We start from the raw sequence: 19643 nt of genomic DNA, 5'->3' as shown, positions 1-19643 counted from the left end.
TTATATTACAACATTTGGTATAACTGTATGTTTGTTAATTGGAAGTCTACATGAAGTCATTGCACTTTAAATTTTATTTATGGAATTCATGCTAATTAACACTTAACATCTATTTCCTCATTCTGTTTGCAACTTCTATGAACAGTTTTATGCATACAGACATAACTTCATCTTCAGCAACTTAATTTGGACCTGACTGTCTTCAAAATTGAGGATGATAGTGAATTTTAGTGTTTCCAAATAAATATGGGAAAGGATCACTGTTGAGTTTGGCACTTACACTTAAGTACATAAAAAGTATATTAGGTTCTTTCATGCTAAAGAAATAAATAATTATTCAATTAGTTACTTACTACATTTGAAATATGAGCTTTGTAAAAGATAAAAAATTTTGTAGAAGTAAATCAGATTGGTCTAAAATCACTTACTCCTCAAAATAACAATATTATCTCATGCCTATAAAACAAATGCCCTTAAAATAACTTGTGTGAACTTTGTGATACACATTTATTAGTTCAAGCTACAGTAGTTCTCTAAAAGATGACAAATAAAAGGCACCAGTGTTGCACTCATCAAGAGAAGCTCATCCAGAAAGGCCATTGACATCTACCATAATGGGGACAAAAAAAATATTGGCTGAATGGCAGAACCAAACTGGGATTCAACAAGTGACACCCAGGAACTCTGACTGTGAACTACTTACACAGTGATGCTAACACCTGTTTTGGAATGCATCTAATGCCGCTGGTCAAATCACTACATATTTTGTGATCACTGTTTACATCCTATATGTCCATGTATAATGTTTAACTGGTATTGATTTCCTATGTTCTATATAATACATCTCACTTGTATGATGATGTCACTATAACCCAATATGGGCATTAATAGGACAAAAGTGTTCACACAATTTGTGATGTGGGTGTACATGCTGAGAATGCCGACATAGAATTTGGCCACTTCCCATGCGAACAGTTTTGCATTGTTGACTGTACATACTTGTATGCCTTCCAATGAAAGCCATAATCATTGACTTATATATAAAAATCATGACAATTTCAATCTACATTTCATAAGTTCATTCATTATCTATACAATTCAAGAAACACAAACAACAGCTTGATCATACTAATTTTCACAATGTAAAGAATATGTTTCTGTTTCCCATTGAGAAAAATTACAGAGGAGAAAAAGGGGGGAGGATAGGAGGTAGGGGAGATGTAGAGATGAGAGAGTAGGAGGGATGTAACAAAAATACATTCCTTGGTACAAAGCAAAATTAAATTTTCAAAAATAAGATGTCTTACATTTTACCACAGTCAGTGCAGGGGTACTCCATCTTTTCATCACTTTTATGTTTTTTGAGATGGATATTGAGACCTGGTCTTGTAACAAAACCTTTGCCACATTCTTCACAGATAAATGGTTTTACTGTTGTGTGCTTTGCCAACACATGGACACGTAACATACTTCTTAAACTGAAGCCTTTCTGGCAGTAATCACACCTGCAAGGAATCGTAAGGTCATAAAGCCATACATAAATGAACTAAAAAAGAAACAAAAATCTAAAAAAAAGTACTTCTTTCATAATCTATTTCAAATTGCTTCCAGTATGATCTCGGTCTTTCAACATCATTGTCGCCACCATCATCATCATCATCATCATCATAATGTGGGTACTACATAACTCATGTTGTGTAGACAGAAGCTGGAAGTATCAACAAGTCCTATCATAGTCAGTTGTACAGTTGTACACGGGGAGAAACATAAATAGTAATGGGCAAATGATAACCTAGAACAGGATAGTCTACCTTTTTTGCCTACTGCCCACTATTGTACCTCTGTTAGCAGCAAAATTTTCTAACCACCCATTAGTTCCAGAATAACTATTATTTTTAAAATAGGAAAGTAACTTTAAATTATAAAATTTTTATAGCAGAATTGCAGTATGTTAAAGCATATAATAACAATTACTTAGCAAATACTTTATCAAAATTTTATGAAAGCCTAATGAATGTATCTTTAACTTCCCAATTGCCCATTGCCCACCATGAAAACTGGAATTTCTATTAGTGGGTGGTAATACCAGGTTGACTACCACTGATCTAGAAGCCACTCAGTTGCCTTTACTGCTGTAACTGACACTGAAATCATACTAGCAACGACAAACTTTGACTCACTAATTGACATTCTACACACAAATAATGGTCAATATACTGTTACACCACTCTTTCTTTTTGTGAAAATATATGACACTAGCAAATGATCTGTCACAGAAAACTGTTCTATTTATTCACAGAACACACCATCAGTATAAAACCCAGCATCTCAGCAGCCACTTACACAAAGAAGTCACTGCTGCAAGTAATTCTAACCTCTGAATTTTGTCACTAATCCTTCAACAGCTCTTGCAATTTTACATCCTACCAAGTATGGCTCTGTGGTTGCAGTTTATACCAATTCCTCTGTTTTACCAGATAAAATGACGATATGTCACTGGCTACGAGTTCACACAAGTTATTACAAAACATGACAATGAATATTACGAATGACAAACACTCAAAGTGAATTTTACTTATCTCCTCCCCCCCCCCCCCCCCCCCCCCACCATTAAACAGTATAAGTAAAGACTAAAGTTCTGTTTTACTGTACCTGAAATTGAACTGATCACTTTTCGCCCTATTCTTCTAAATATAATTCCACTTGACAATTTTTAATCATGAAACATCTTATCTGCATGATAAACATAATTAAACATTTCTGTACAATCAAATGTATGGGGCAGCTATTGTACAATTTGGAAACATGAGCTTGGTGCTTTTCCACATATCAAAAATAAGGCTCCCATTTAATACAAAGGATGATTATAATCAAAGTTCCAGTTTTAAAACACAGTAAGAAATAAACTTCTGCTCAGCATGACACCAAATTTGAACAGAATATTACCAAAGAGGGGGTAAATATTATGGAAACAAAAAGAAGTTTAACAAAAATGTTACCACTTTTAGTGGCAGAATATATATATAAAAGGAGGTTGTGGGATACACAGCTGAGCCTCAGTTTGCATCTGAGACACTTGGCATCCATGTTTCAATGTACAAAAGCATTCTGTTGGTAAAGCTCTTTTACAAGAATGGTGACTGTGCGCCAGCAACTCTGCGGAAGTCCTGGACACTCAGTGGTACGAAAAAAGGTGTTGTTCCAATACCTGCCAAAAGTACAGAGAAAGTGGTATGGAATTTGAAAAGACAGTTTCTTTTGAAGTACAGTGTGGCAGAGGGAGGAAAACAATTGATCTGACATCAGCAGAAGACATGGCCACAACACTGCAGGAAGTGTCACATGATAGTGTGCAAACATGCAGTGCACAGGGAATTGATGGAAAATCTGCTCACACATCAACAATACCACTTCATTCTGCAAAGGTAACTGTGTGGCATGGGTTGATGGCATCATTTATTGTAGGGCCAGATTTTTTTTTAAACGAAATTGATCTTGGAGGTCCTGTTACCTGTACCATCACTGGTATATGCTCTGAGAGTCTTTTGAACACCATCATTCCAACCCTTCAACAGTGTGGATAGGATCATTTTTACACAGGACAGCACACCTCCGCACATTGCACAGCCAGTTAAGCAGCTTCTGTGGAAACATATTTGGAAATGCTAGAATTATCAGCCATCATTTCCCTACAGCCTGGCACACTTTGCTGCACGTAAAAGCTAAGTACATTTTGATGGACATTATTTCACTAAATGGTTTTTCTTGCTTCTCTTGTGTTGCCTAGTTATTCTGTTGTAGATAGATTGTCCTGTAACATAACTGTGCCAAGCATGCAGGTAAGCCACTTTCCTGCAGTCAGAGAATTCTGTAGCTGGAGGTTTGTTTCCCGTTACCTTTATTTTGGGAACATGGTGAATACAATAATTTCTCACCTGTATCTTCCTTCTGTAACATGCCTGTAGCAATGTGATCTGAATGTTGAATATTTCTCCATCATTTTATTACAGTATGAGCAAGTGTATACAGGTTTCTTCTCATAGGAATTAATGTAATGTTTATCAAACTGTGATTTGAAAGGAAATATCTGGTCACACTGGTTGCACTTTATGCCCCAATGTGTTTTCCATTCTTCTTTATCATTCTGTTCTTCATTATCATCTTCATCAGCACAAAAATCATCTCCGTTAACATTACCATTCATACCTGTAAGATATCACATTCCAACTTTACCATTATACATATTTTGGTGAATGGAAAGTAAATGTTATACTGATTTTACTCTGAATATCGGTATAAAAGATATTTTATTTATTATAAAATTTATTGAGTTGCATGCAAACAGTTACAGCAATATCTAGACCTGAGGAAAGACTTCAGATGGAAGTGCAGAAGTAATTGCCAATTTTGCAATTTAATAAACTGTGAGACAGACCTGCTGGCAAGTACATTTCACATTTTTAAGGTGAAATGTTTAATACTGCTGAAAGATACACATAAAAGTACATGTGACAACACTATCCAAACTTTCAGAACTACATTCTAACATGTGGGTCCCTCTCATCTGGTTTGATTCAATTAATGTGCGAATTTTATTACCAAACATGTAAAATTTGATTGATAACATAAACACTCATTCATACCCATTAAAAACACTTCATCTTTTATTGGATTTTCACTCTCTTTCTGGTTTGTAATTGTGTCATACGTGAATCACTTCATGTGAAATCAACTAATGACTCTGGTTCATGCCATATCAAATATTGTTATTCTTCTGTACATTGATAAGAGAAGTCGCTTACATGAAAAATTTCAAATTAAGATTTGTTTTGGACCAAACATTTTTGCATTATTAATTCTTGATGTTTCCAAAATTGTACGATTTTTTGTCACATTTTGAAACCTTAAAATAGCCATAGCTCAGAAATTTATTAGCTTACAGATCTAAAATTTGCACTATTTTATTCAGTTTCTCTTAAGCTTTAAAAATATGCACTACTTCACTATATTCATAAAAATGCTGAATTTTCTTAAACATTTTTTTTTACATCTTAAAATTTCAAAACCTGATCTTTTTTTTTTCTTTTGGGGGAAAAATTAAGTCATACACTATTTCGTAATGCATGTGCCAAATTTCACAATGATATTCAAGTGGGAACATATTAAGATAAATTCTATTTTGATGATAAGTGCAGCATTCAGTATGTAGTCTGTAGGATTTTGGACTTATTTCTAGACCATACATTGTGAATGCCACATAATCCTGTCAATCCACTGGGATTTTTTATTTGGTGATCAATAATTTATCGCATTATAAGAGTTATCATTTTAAATTCAGATTCGGTTTTCCAATGTTAACTGTAAAATATTTTAACACATGCCATAACAACATATGCTCAATAAATATTATAAACAATTTATTTAATTCTATCTTTATTTTACAATAACATTAACATTAATTAAACATTGGATATGATGTTCCTGTTTAACTGTGTGTTATTTGAGTGCCTTGATGTGAGAAACTTTCTACTTGCCTCAAAAAGATAAATATTATGGTGAACCAAATACAATTTTATTAGAGTCTAAAATTATACATTACAGCCTTCTTTTAAATGACGAAACCTAGTCCACACAGGCAATAATGACATATTATGATACTATAACATATCTGTCTTCAATGTAATCTATGAGAGTTTTATAATCTCTCTATCTCATGTATGTACTTTCGGTGGCTGTTGGGGGGGTATAATTTACAATCTGATTAGCTAATTTATCTAGTCTTCTTGGGTATGAAAAAGGAATTGGCCAACAAGGATGCATAAATAAAAAGTTTATTTATCCTTTTTCGTATTCTGATAGCACCCCCATTGACCATTTGTTGTTAAAAACAGAAGTGACAAACCCTATAATCTGTCCAAAGGCCATGCCATCTAAATATGGTCCCACTTGAATTTTATGAACATCAAAATTCTTAAAATCAGAAACAATTTATGATTTAATTTTGGTGTTGCTGATTGGAATAAATGCATTATATTTCTGCCTCTTTATGACTGCTATGGTTTCATAAAATCTTTGTCAAGCTCTTTTCTTCTGTTGCATGCTCATAATATGACATGCAGAAAAAAGTGACTGATGATATGTGTGTTTTACCCCACTTCAACAACTGGAAGAGAGTTAATATTTGATTATTCATAGGATTTTGCAAACTAGCTTTGACTGCAAGCCTTTTTACTGTGCCACCAAAACCATTGCACTCTCCCTTTAAATGTGAAGTAGCATAAAAAGGCCACTGTGCCTCAATTTCTTCAAAATCTACAAGACAATAACAAAAGTTAGAAAAGGTTTTTTATGATTACATTGTGCTGCTGAGATATCACTGTTCAAAACAAAAAATTATTTTCAAATTGGGAAGGAAATAAAGTTTCATAAACTCCGTAAGCTTTTTAAACATTTTTATAAGGCATGGTTTACTACATTGTTAAAATGATAAATTGAATGTTCTTAACTAGTGCACAACAATTTCATTCAAACTTTAAGTTTATGAACCAGTCTGCAAACCATGTGCAGCTGTGGTGCAGTGGACAAACCAAATGAAGTAAGATAAAATTTATTTCAGTAGCTTCCCATTGCAATACCATCATGAAATTTGGCAAAGACATTAACATGAGTGACATTTTTTTCAATAAAAAGAAGTTCTGACTTTTAAAAAAATCTGTGAAAATTTAGCAGATTCACAACTACAATCAAATAGATCTTATTTTCAAAGTTTGTAAGAAACTGATAAAAATGGTTCTAACTTCAGATCAGTAAGTCAAACAGTTTGTGAGATATGGCAATTACAAGGTTTTCAAGCAAGACAAACATCAAACACTTTGTAAACTTTAAGAATTAATGTCTTAAAAATTAAATGTCCAAAAGTTTTGGATTTTATCTTATTTTGATAGATACAAAAAAATTACCAAATTGAAAATCATCAAGGTTCACTTTTATAATTGATTGATTTCACACAGAATGACGCAAATAAATATGGCACACCTTGAAACATACCATTTACTTCAGACTCATCTGCTGCAGGTAGCCTTTCATCACTAAACTTTTCATTCATGTCTTCATGCTTTTCCTCCTCACACTCTTTTTTTCCTCCTTCTCCAACTGAGTCCTCATCACTATCACCATTACCATCATCACGATCACCATCGCCATCATCTTGGTGATCATCAACACCATCATTGTCATCATCATCATCACCATCATCATCCCCACTTGAACTGTGAGGTTTTATATGTTGTACAGTGCGTCTTCTTGGAATGTTCTGGGACTTAGAAGACAGGTGGGCTTTCCTTGGTTGTGGAAGTTTTCTGCGTCTCTGAGGAGATTGATGGCTCTGGCTAGAGGTACTGACATCTCTGTCACTGGTGTTGTGATTGTATTCCAGAACTGTCTTGGATTCTGTAACAGAAATATATACAATTAAATTACATATGGATAAGAGTATAAATGTCACACTACAAATTCAAAGCTTTGTGGATCAACCCCTTCAATTTAACGTTTGGAAATGATTTGCATACAGTAATGCACCTTTACACTGATGGCTGTTTTTCTGTACCCTCTTTATACAGGCTTTTCCAGGAATTCCAGATTCTTATTAAGAATTCCTGCTGGCATAATGTAGTGTTTTAAACATAACAAGAGATATATGAAGTTGAAAGATGAATATTGTTATTGTTATTGTTATAATAATAATAATAATTATAATTATAATAATAATTATTATTATTATTATTATGTACCATATGTTTTAGGCATCATCTCTAAGGTTGGTTTGATGCAGTTCTTCATTTCTGTCACTTTCTAGCACCTGTCTCCATTCTTCTCCATCCCACACCAATGACTATGTCTTATACATTTTTACCCAAAACTCGCCCTGTTATTCTTTTCTTATACCATCCCTTCAACTACACTTTCCCGAAACAACCCAAACTGTATTATCTGCCCAACCATGCTCCCTCCTTATAAGCTTGGTAGGAAAGTCTCTGGTGGAATATAAAGAATTTAAGGAGTAAAGGTTACAACTCACCGAATAGTTGAGACACAGGATCATCAATAGGCATATAAACAAGACAGAGAACTTTCAAACAATGGAAAATCCAGGATGGAATATTGGCAATATTATGAAAAGGATAGATCGCTACCCACCATATAGACATTGAGTCACAGAGTGGCACAACAAAAAACCGCCTATACATTTAACCTTTCGGCCAAAAGATCTTCTTTTCAAGTAGAAAAGACACACACACACACACACACACACACACACACACACACACACACACACACACACACACGACATGTTCTCTGCCCACTGAGGCCAGACTGCACACAGCAACTGCGCCTCGTGGTATAAGTAGTAATTTGTGGGTGGTGGGGTTAAGGAAGTGGATGGGTTGGGAAGGGGAGGGGGTAGCAATGTAGGGTGGCGGAAGGGTGTAGTGCTGCTCATGGCGGCACGCATGAAGATGGTGGGGACATGGTGGGGCTGCTATGTGCAATCAGGATATTTGAATGGGGGGGGGGGGGGGGGGAAGGAAGAGAAGTAGAGTAGTGGGTGTGATGGTGCAATAGAAGGCTGTGTTGTAGTACTTCAGTGGGAACAGGAAAGAGGATACATGGGTGAATGACAGGGACTAGTGAAGGCTGAGGTCAGTAGGTTTCAGGAAAGTAAGAAATATTGCAGGGAGAGTTCCCACCTTAGCAATTCAGAAAACCTGATGGTGGGAAAGATATAGATGGTACACGTCAAAACCCTGGTGGAGAAAGTGATTCAGTTGCTCCAGTTGTGGGTGGTACTGAGTCACAAGGGAGGTGCTCCTTTGTGATTGGACAGTGGGAATTTGGCAGGTGGTAGGGGACTAAAGAGACAAGACACGGGTTATCTGTTTCTGTACATGGTTGGAAGGGTAATTTTGGTCTGTGAGGGCTTCAGGGAGAACCTTGGTATATTTGGAGAGGGAGTGCTCATCATTATAGATGCAATGGCCAAGGGTGACTAGGCTTATGAAAGGGACTTCCTGGTATGGAATGGTTGACATCTGCCAAAGTGAAGGTATTGCTGGTGAATATCCAGGATGCCATGCAACAATATTATGAAAAGGATACTTGCTATTCGCCATATAGCGGTGATGGTGAGTCACACATAGGCACAATAAAAAGACTGTCAGAAAGCTAACTTTCTGACAGTCTTTTTGTTGCAAATCTGCAACTCCGCATCTTCACTATATGGTGAGTAGAAACTACCCTCTTCACACTATTATTGTTGGTCATTGGTAGATTTGATATGGATGGGGGTACTGATGTAGTCACCTTTGTTGTGGTGGTTAACATTGAGGATGGTGGTGTGTTGGGTCGGGAAGGGCCAGGTGAAGAAAATGGGGGAGGACATGTTGAGGTTCTGGAAGAATGTGGATAGGGTGTGCTCACCCTCAGCCCAGATCACGAAGATCTCATCAATGAATCCAAGGGATTTGGCAATCTGGGTGGTAAGGGAGGATTCCTGTCGATGGCCCATGAATAGGTTGACATAGGATGGTGCAATGCGCGTGCTACTGCTGTACCACTGATGTGTTTGTAGGTGATGCCTTCAATGGTGAACTAATTATGGATGAGGATGTATTTTTGGTCATGGTGACTGGGAAGGAGGTTGTGGGTTTGGAGTCAGTCAGGTGTCGGGAAAGGTAGTATTCAATAGCAGCAAGGCCGCAGCCATTAGGGATGTTAGTGTAGAGGGAGGTGGCATTAATAGTGATGGAGAAGGAACCATGAGGTAAAGGAACAGGAACTATGGATAGCTGGTGAAGGAAATGGTTGGTGTCTTTTATATAGAAGAGTAGGTTACAGGCAAGTTTCTGAAGGTGTTGGTCTATGACAGCAGAGGTACTCTCACTGGAGGCACAGTAACCGGTCACAACGGGGCATCCTGGGTAGTTGGGTTTATGGACTTTAAGAAGCATGTAGAAGGTAGTAGTGTGGTGATTGTAGGGGTGAGGAGACAGAAAGAGGGCAAGGGCACACTCTCCACATTCCTCCAGAACCTCAACGCCTTCTCCCATATTCACTTTGCTGGTCCTCCCCAATTCAATAAGTCACCTTCCTTGATGTTACCTCCATCTCAAAGATGGTTACATCAGTACCTCCATCCATATTGAAACATACCAATCATCAGCAATCCAGTCCATACCAAGAAGCCTCTTCCATACAGCCTGGCCACTCATGGCTGTCACATCAGTAGTGATGAGTAGTCCTTCTCTAGATATACCAAGGGTCTCACTGAAGCCTTCACAGACTGAAGTTACCCAACAGAAACAGATTTCCCATAACTTGTCTCTCCAGTCACCTATGTTGTTGTTGTGGTCTTCAGTCCTGAGACTGGTTTGATACAGCTCTCCATGCTAATCTATCCCGTGCAAGCTCCTTCATCTCCCAGAACCTACATCCTTCTGAATCTGCTTAGTGTATTCATCTCTTGGTCTCCCTCTACGATTTTTACCCTCCACACTGCCCTCCAATGCTAAATTTGTGATCCCTTGATGCCACAGGACATGTCCTACCAACCGATCCCTTCTTCTAGTCAAGTTGTGGCACAAACTTCTCTTCTCCCCAATCCTATTCAATACCTCCTAATTAGTTACGTGATCTACCCACCCAAACTTCAACATTCTTCTGTAGCACCACATTTCGAAAGCTTCTATTCTCTTCTTGTCCAAACTATTTATTGTCCATGTTTCACTTCTATACATGGCTACACTCCATACAAATACTTTCAGAAACGACTTCCTGACACTTAAATCTACACTCGATGTTAACCAATTTCTCTTCTTCAGAAACGTTTTCCTTGCCATTGCCAGTCTACATTTTATATCCTCTCTACTTAGACCATCATCAGTTATTTTGCTCCCCAAATAGTAAAACTCCTTTGCTACTTTAAGTGTCTCATTTCCTAATCTAATTCCCTCAGCATCACCCAACTTAATTCGACTACATTCCATTATCCTTGTTTTGCTTTTGTTGATGTTCATCTTATATCCTCCTTTCAAGACACTGTCCATTCCATTCAACTGCTCGTCCAAATCCTTTGCTATCTCTAACAGAATTACAATGTCATCGGCAAACCTCAAAGTTTTTATTTCTTCTCCATGGATTTTAATACCTACCCAACATTTTTCTTTTCTTTCCTTTACTACTTGCTCAATATAGAGATTGAATAACATCGGGGAGAGGCTACAACCCTGTCTCACTCCCTTCCCAACCGCTGCTTCCCTTTCATGCCCCTTGACTCTTATAACTGCCATCTGATTTCTGTACAAATTGTAAATAGCCTTTCACTCCCTGTATTTTACCCCTGCCACCTTTAGAATTTGAAAAAGAGTATTCCAGTTAACATTGTCAAAAGCTTTCTCTAAGTCTACAAATGCTAGAAACGTAGGTTTACCTTTCCTTAATCTTTCTTCTAAGATAAGTCGTAAGGTCAGTATTGCCTCACGTGTTCCAACATTTCTACGGAATCCAAGCTGATCTTCCCCGAGGTCGACTTCTACGTTTTTCCATTCGTCTCTAAATAATCCGTGTTAGTATTTTGCAGCAGTGACTTATTAAACTGATAGTTCGGTAATTTTCACATCTGTCAACACCTGCTTTCTTTAGGATTGGAATTATTATATTCTTCTTGAAGTCTGAGGGTATTTCACCTGTCTCATACATCTTGCTCACCAGTTGATAGAGTTTTGTCAGGACTGGCTCTCCCAAGGCCGTCAGTAGTTCTAATGGAATGTTGTCTACTCCCGGGGCCTTGTTTCGACTCAGGTCTTTCAGTGCTCTGTCAAACTCTTCACGCAGTATCACATCTCCCATTTCATCTTCATCTACATCCTCTTCCATTTCATAATATTGTCCTCAAGTATACCGTCCCTGTATAGACCCTCTATATACTCCCTCCACCTTCCTGCTTTCCCTTCTTTGCTTAGAACTGGGTTTCCGTCTGAGCTCTTGATATTCATACAAGTGGCTCTCTTTTCTCCAAAGGTCTCTCTAATTTTCCTGTAGGCTGTATCTATCTTACCCCTAGTGAGATAAGCCTCCACATCCTTACATTTGTCCTCTAGCCATGCCTGCTTAGCCATCTTGCACTTCCTGCCGATCTCATTTTTGAGACGTTTGTATTCCTTTTTGCCTGCTTCATTTACTGCATTTTTATATTTTCTCGTTTCATCGATTAAATTCAATATTTCTTCTGTTACCCAAGGATTTCTACTAGCCCTCGTCTTTTTACCTACTTGATCCTCTGCTGCCTTCACCACTTCATCCCTCAGAGCTACCCATTCGTCTTCTACTGTATTTCTTTCCCCCATTCCTGTCGATTGTTCCCATATGCTCTCCCTGAAACTCTGTACAACCTCTGGTTTAGTCAGTTTATCCAGGTCCCATCTCCTTAAATTCCCACCTTTTTGCAATTTCTTCAGTTTTAATGCCAGTCACCTACCTGCTCCCAAATTCCCACTGTCTGGCCATAAAGGAGCACTCCCTGCATGACTGGAGCAACTGCACCACATTCTCCACCATGGATTTGATAGGCTGGGCACCAGGCCCAACATATTCACACTGTAAGTGAACATGGCTGTTCCTTAATCACGGTCCAAGCAAGCACATGCGGGCAGGAGTTAGCTAATTATCAGGAGTTCCAACTTAAGGTGCACTATGAAGCCTCTTAGGAAGATAGCATTCCGGGCAGGAAAGAAAGCCAATGTGCACTTGGTATGTCAGCCGGGGGCCTTATCTGAAATGTGGAGGTGGCCTTGCCAGCAGCTATTGACCCTGCAGGTTGCAGTTGTCTACAAGTTGTGGCTTACACCGGCACCAGGAATGTTTGTTGCATCGGTTCTGGGAACATCCTCAGTTCATTCAGGTAGCTGGCAGTCGCGGTGAAGACAGTTGGCCTCTCGTGCAGGGTACAAGTTGAGCTTGCAATTTGCAGCATAGTTTCCAGAGCTGATCAGGATCCTTTGGGTTGGAGCTTAGTGGAGGGTCTCAACCAAAGGCTTCATCAGGTATGTTATAGTCTTGGCTGCAGATTTCTTGATGTGCGAAATCGAGTGGCGAATTGTAGGACTCCCTTTGATAGGTCAGGGGTGCACTACACAAAGGAAGTGCTACTTGGGTAGCAGAGTACTTGTGGAGTGCACACGGGACTTTTAAGGCTATGACGTAGTTTGAGGTATTCTGATGAGCACTCACCAGTCAATACGCATGTAGGCAATCAGACCACGCTGAGAGTAAAGATGCTGTGTATGTCAAAATTTTATCAGTAAATTGTCGAAATATTCATAACAAATTTCCCAATTTAGTGTCCTCCAGAAATTTTCTCTCTCAAATTGTTATTGGGACCAAAACTGGCTAAAACGCAAAGTAAGAAGCTCCAAGATCTTAGGCGAATCATGGAACATTTATTGCAAGGACAGGTTAGATGCCATTGGAAGGGGAGTGTTCACTGCAGTTGATAAAAATATTGCTTCTACTGAGGTAGAAACTCAGTGTGACAGTGAAGTTATCCAGTCGCATATAACAGGTCTATGTGAAATCTAGTTAACTTTTACTGGCTACTCTATTCTGCTGTGACAGTTCTTGAGTCATCCAAAGAAAGTCTACAGTCAGTACCATGTAAATATCCAGACCATGCAATACTCATTGGAGGTGACTATAACCTACTGAGTATAGACTGGGATGTCTATGGGTTCATTGCAGGGGGTGCAGACAATCTTCCAAAATAGTTTTGAATACTTTTCTGGAAACTGTCTCCAACAGCTAGTTTGGCAGCTCACACACAATGGAAATATCTTAGATCTTGTAGCTACAAACAACATTATCGATGGCATCACTATACAAAAAGGGATTAGTGATCATTATGTCATCATAGTGACTATGGTTACGAAAGTTAATAAATTAGTCAAGAAGGGTAGGAGGGTGTTTTGCTAGAAAGAGCAGATAAGCAGTTGTTAGCATCTCACTTAGATAATCAATTGCAGTCATTTAATTCCAGTATGAATGTCATAGAGGAATTATAAGCAAAGTTTAAACAGATTGTAAATTATGTTCTGGACAAGTATGTGATTCATAAGTGGATTAAACAGAGAAAAGATCCACTGTGGTTTATTCAGACTCTCATTTCAAAAGAGAATGTGCAAATGACAACACGCAAAGGCTAGCAGGCATTTGTGCGTCTGTGAAAAGATCTGTGTGCGAAGCAAACAACTACTACCACTATCATACCTTAGCAAAACATCTGGCTGAGAACCAAAGAAAATTCTAGTCCTATGTAAAATTGGTAAGTTGGTCTGATGTCCAGTCACTCCCTTCATTAGCTTGGTGTGGCTGTTGAAGATACCAAAATGAAAGCCAAAGTTTTAAATCTGCATTTAAGAAATCATTCACAAAGGAGAATCTTATACACACACACCACTGTATGACCATTGCACAAAGATATGAGTGATACAGTAATAGGCATCCCTGGTGCAGAAAGAGTTGAAAACAAATAAGTCACCATGTCTAGATGGATCCCAATCCCATTTTACAAAGAGTTGTCTACAGCAATGGCTCCTTACTTAGTTTGTCTTATCATGAATCTCTTGAACAGTGGAAAGTCCCAAGTGACTGGAAAAACATACAGGTAACTCTTGTATATAAGAAAGGTAAAAGAATGGATCCACAAAATCACATACCAATATTCTTAACATTGGTTTGCTGCAGAATTCTAAAACATATTCTGAGTCTGAATATAACAAGTTTCCTAGAGAGTTAAAAGCTTATATACACAAATAGGCATTGTTTTAGAAATCACTGCCCATGTGGAACTCAGCTTGCCCTTTTCTCACATAATATACTGTGAACTACGGATGAAGGCCAACACGCAGATTCCATATTTCTTGATTTCCAAAACGCATTTGGCACAGTACCCCACTGCAGACTGTTAATGAAGGTACGAGCATACGGAATAGGTTCCCAGATATGCAAGTGGCTTGAAGACTTCTTAAGTAATAGAACCCAGTATGTTGCCCTTGACGACAAGTGTTCATCAGAGACAAGGGTATCGTCAGGAGTGTCACAGGTAGGTGCGATAAGACTGCTATTATTTCCTAAACATATGCATCATCTGGCAGACAGGATGCAGCTATCTGTGGTTGTTTGCTGATGATGCTGTTTTCTATAGGAAAGTGTCAAAGATTAGTGACTGTAGGGTGATACAAGATTACTTAGGCACATTTTCTAGTTCATGTGATGAATGACAGCTGGCGCTAAATGCAGAAACATTTAAGTTAATACAGATGAGTACAAAAAACAAACAGCTAATGTTTGGATACAGCATTAGAAGTGAGCTGCTTGACACAGTCAAGTTGTTTAAATACCTGGGCAAAACATTGCAAAGTATATGAAATGGAACAAACATGTGAGGATTGTGGTAGGGAAGGCGAATGGAGAGAATTTTATGAAAGGGTGGTTCATCTATGAAGGAGACTGCATATATGACACAACTGCGACCTATTCATGAGTACTGCTTGAGTATTTGGAATCTGTACCAGGTTGGATTAAAGAAGGAAATTGAAGCAAATCAGAGGCGAATGGAGAGAATTTTATGAAAGGGTGGTTCATCTACGAAGGAGACTGCATATATGACACAACTGCGACCTATTCATGAGTACTGCTTGAGTATTTGGGATCTGTACCAGGTTAGATTAAAGAAGGAAATTGAAGAAAATCAGAGGCGGGCTGCTCATTTGTTACCGGTAGGTTCGAGCAACATGCAAGTGTTATGGAGATGCTTCATCAACTCAAATAGGAATGTCTGAAGAGAATGCAACATTCTCTTTGAGGAACACTACTGAGAAAATTCAGAGAATGGGATTTTAAGCTGACTGCAGAATGATTCTACTGCCACTAACATACATTTTGCATAAGGACCAAGACGATAAAAGATTCGAGAAATTAGGACTCATATGGAAGCATGTAGACAGTTATTTTTCCCTTGATCTATCTGTGAGTGGAATACAAAAGAAAATGACTAGTAGTGGTACAAGATATCCTCCGCCATGTATGTATGTAGATGTACACATCTCATCGTGGCCTGAAATGACTAATATCCTACTTACTATTATTCCCAACTCTCCACAGTGGTAATCCACCACCCACCGAAATTATGCAGTTTCCTTGTCCACTCGTGTTCCACCCCTGCCCCCATATTACAGCAATAGACCTAAATTCAAGATCTGTCCCACACATTCTCCCACCACCACCTACTCCAGTTCAGTCACTGGAACTGCCTATTCCATCAAAGGCAGAGCTACTTGGGAAAGCAATCATGTGATCTACCAACTAAGCTACAACCACAGTGCTGATTTCTCTGTGGGCATGATAACTAACAAGCAGTCTGTCTGCATGAAGGGCCACCAACAAAATGTGGCCAAGAGATAGGCAGCCTGCCACGAATTTCTCTTCTGTGCCAACCCCATCATCTCAGAGTAGCACTTGCAACCTACGTCCTCATTTATTTGCTGGCTGTCTTCCAATCTCTGTCTTCTTCTACAGTTTACCCTTCTACTGCTCCCTCTAGTACCATGGAAGTCATTCTCTGATGTCTTAACAGATGTCCTATCAACCTGTCCCTTCTCCTTGTCAGTGTTTTCCCCACATTCCTTTCTTCTCCAATTCTGTACAGAACCTCCTCATTCTTTACCTTATCAGTCCACCTAATTTTCAACATTCGTCTGCAGAACCACGTCTCAAATGCCCTGATTCTCTTCTGTTCTAGTTTTCCCACAGTTCATGTTTCACTACCATACAATGCTGTGCTCCAAACGTACATTCTCAGAAATTTCTTCCTTAAATTAAGGTCTATGTTTCATACTAGTAGGCTTGTCTTGGCGAGGAATGCCTCTTTTGCCAGTGCTAGTCTGCTTTTGGAGCCCTCCTTGCCCTGTACATCACTGGTTATTTTGCTGCCTAGGTAGCAGACTTCGTGACCATCAACCCTGATGTTAAGTTTCTCACTGTCTTCATTGCTGCTACTTCTCATTACTTTCATCTTCCTTCAATTTACTGTCAATCCATATTCGAACTTATTAGACTGTTCATTCCATTTAATATATCATCTGTTCCAGAAACCCCTCTGCCCTCAACCTTCACTAGTCCTTTCCTTCACCACCTATCCCCTTCCCTGCCCCCAATCTGGCACTACACAGCCTTCTATACCACCAATGCACCCATTACTCTTTTTCTACTCCTATACTTTTCTCCCTTCCTGCCCCCCCCCCCCCCCCCCCCCCCCAACCTTCCTGACTGCGTCTAGCAGTCCTACCCTGTCTCCATTGTGTTCCTGCATGCTCTCACAAGCAGCACTGCACCTTCTCCCACACCTACCCTGCTATTCCTCCCCCTCCTTGCCTCAGCCTCTTCCTGACCTCACCATCTTATCCTATGACATGCAGTTGCTGTGTGCAGTCTGGCTTCAGAGGGCAGAAATAGTGATAGTGTACATGTTTTCTACTTTAGAAGGTCTTTTGGTCTAAAGCTTAAACTTACAGCAGTCTTTTTGTTGTGCATGTCTGCAACTCAACATCTCTATATGGTGAGTAGCGATCTACCCTTTTCTGGATAAATCCTCTTTCAGAGTTACAGAGCATACTCCCCTCTCCCCTGCCCCCAGATAAATACATACATACATACATACATACACAAAATCTCTGCAGCTACACTGTCCTGGCTGACTTCGATGTTCTGGCACTGTAGCTCAACTGGGGTGAAGGTTTCTCAGAGCTGTAGTGGAGGGGAAGGGAAGGAGATGGGGAGCAGATAGTTTGGTTGAGGTAGGATGGCGGTTGGCTGGAAGGGAGAGGCAGCATGTGCATGGGATAGGAATGCAGCACCAATGAGTTCACTTCATCTGCAGGCAAGGGGTACTGAGAACAGTGCACAATAATGTAGAGGGCTATTGGGAGAGGCAGCTAGAACAGAGGACGAGGAAGACTGGAGAACAGAGCATGAGTGCAGGATGAAAGTGAGTGTCATGGGGCAAGGGTGGAAATGGATGTAGTGCAATGTTTAGAGGAGACAGGGGACTGGATGATACCGAAACAGAAGGCTGTGTTGCTAGAAAACTCTCATTTATGCAATTCAGACAACTGGTGTTGGGAAAACGGGGTGTGAAAGGGGGGTGGGTTTGGGGCGGGGTGGTGGGGGACAGAAGGATCTAGATGTCATAGTTTGGAAACCAGCCAATGAAATTGAGCACTGTGTGCTCAAAGACGAGTTCTGACACAGTGTTGTCAACTCTGATCCTGGCAACAGGTTACTGTTGACCATGCCCACATAAAACACTGTGAATAAATAACAGAAGAGCTGGTGTATGTTGATTGCTTATACAAGTGGTCCTTATTCCGAGAGGAGAATATACGCCTGGGATGGAACTGGAGTAGGACGTGGCAGATGGCTATATTGACCAGTCTTGCACCTGGATCTTATGCAGAGGTATAACCCATGTGGCTAGTGGACAGCAGTAGATGGGTTAGAATACTGTGTCGATTTGGTGGGCAACAGAATATCACATTAATAACCCACGTGGTAAGGGACTGGGAGTAGGTGTTGTGGAAGATTGGACTAGAATGTTGTGTGGGTGACAGAATGCTTTGGCACAGTGGGAAGGATTGTTGGTAGGATGTCCTCCTTTTCAGACCTAAAATTAAGTAATCACAGCCCTGGTGAAGGAAATGGTTCAGTTCTTCCAGTGCAGGATAATATTAGGTGATGGTAGGTGTTTCATTTACAGCTGGTTTCTTGGCAAAGGGGTGTATATGGAAAGGCATGGGAAACCTGTATGCAGGTTAGATTAGGAGGTAATGCTCCTGTGAAAGCCTTAATACAACCAACAGTATACCACTCTAGGGACTGCTCATCACTGCAGGCAAGTGGTCCATGGGTAGCCAGGCTACATGGGAGAGACTTTCTTGTAAGCTGATAGTCTTACAAAGGCCATCACATCTACACCTACACAAAAACTCAGCAAACCACTGTGAACTACATGGCAGAGGGTACTTATCATAGTACCATGTTAGAGTTTCCTCCTATTTCAATCATGTGCAGAGCAGGAAGAATGACAGCTTACATGCCTCTGTGCATGCTGTAATTAGTCTACTTTTGTCTTATAGGTCCACACAGGAGTGATACATAGTGCACTGTAGAATATCCCAGATTCTTCAATTAATACTGGTTCTTGAACTTCTGTAACTAGGGTTTCTCAGGATTATTTGTGTCTATCTTCAAGTGTCCATCAATTCATGTTTTTCAACATTTCCATAATGTTCTCTCGCAAGTCAAATAATCCCAATAAGTTGTACTACTTTTTCAGTTATGCATTGCTTATTGGCCTCTGCTTTTTATGTATGTATGGAAGCCACTATGGAAATAATTATTTCTTTTTTTATTGTACAAGCAAGTAATACTCTTAACGTCTTCTGAATATATAATGAGAGACAGTATGTTGGTGGTTGTTCCAATGGACAGTTGGATGGTGGTCATGTGAACATAAAATGTTCTGCAGAAATTACAGC

At 39.3% G+C, this 19643-nt stretch overlaps 1 protein-coding gene across 1 annotated transcript in view; it reads right to left on the bottom strand.

The window, feature by feature from the left end:
- LOC126187984 (zinc finger protein 34-like) overlaps nucleotides 1–19643 on the bottom strand; it is a 65021-nt gene that overhangs the window by 37691 nt on the left and 7687 nt on the right. The window contains exons 4-6 of the mRNA XM_049929392.1: nucleotides 7048–7449; nucleotides 3936–4206; nucleotides 1308–1505 (exon numbers count right to left, since the gene is read on the bottom strand). Coding sequence (XP_049785349.1) covers nucleotides 1308–1505; nucleotides 3936–4206; nucleotides 7048–7449 — 871 coding nt within the window. The remainder of the gene's footprint in view (nucleotides 1–1307; nucleotides 1506–3935; nucleotides 4207–7047; nucleotides 7450–19643) is intronic.

Source organism: Schistocerca cancellata, chromosome 1, assembly GCF_023864275.1.
Source record: "Schistocerca cancellata isolate TAMUIC-IGC-003103 chromosome 1, iqSchCanc2.1, whole genome shotgun sequence".
NCBI lineage: Eukaryota > Metazoa > Arthropoda > Insecta > Orthoptera > Acrididae > Schistocerca > Schistocerca cancellata.
Note: the sequence above shows the minus strand (reverse complement) of the source record. Positions and strands in the feature narration are given on the sequence as shown.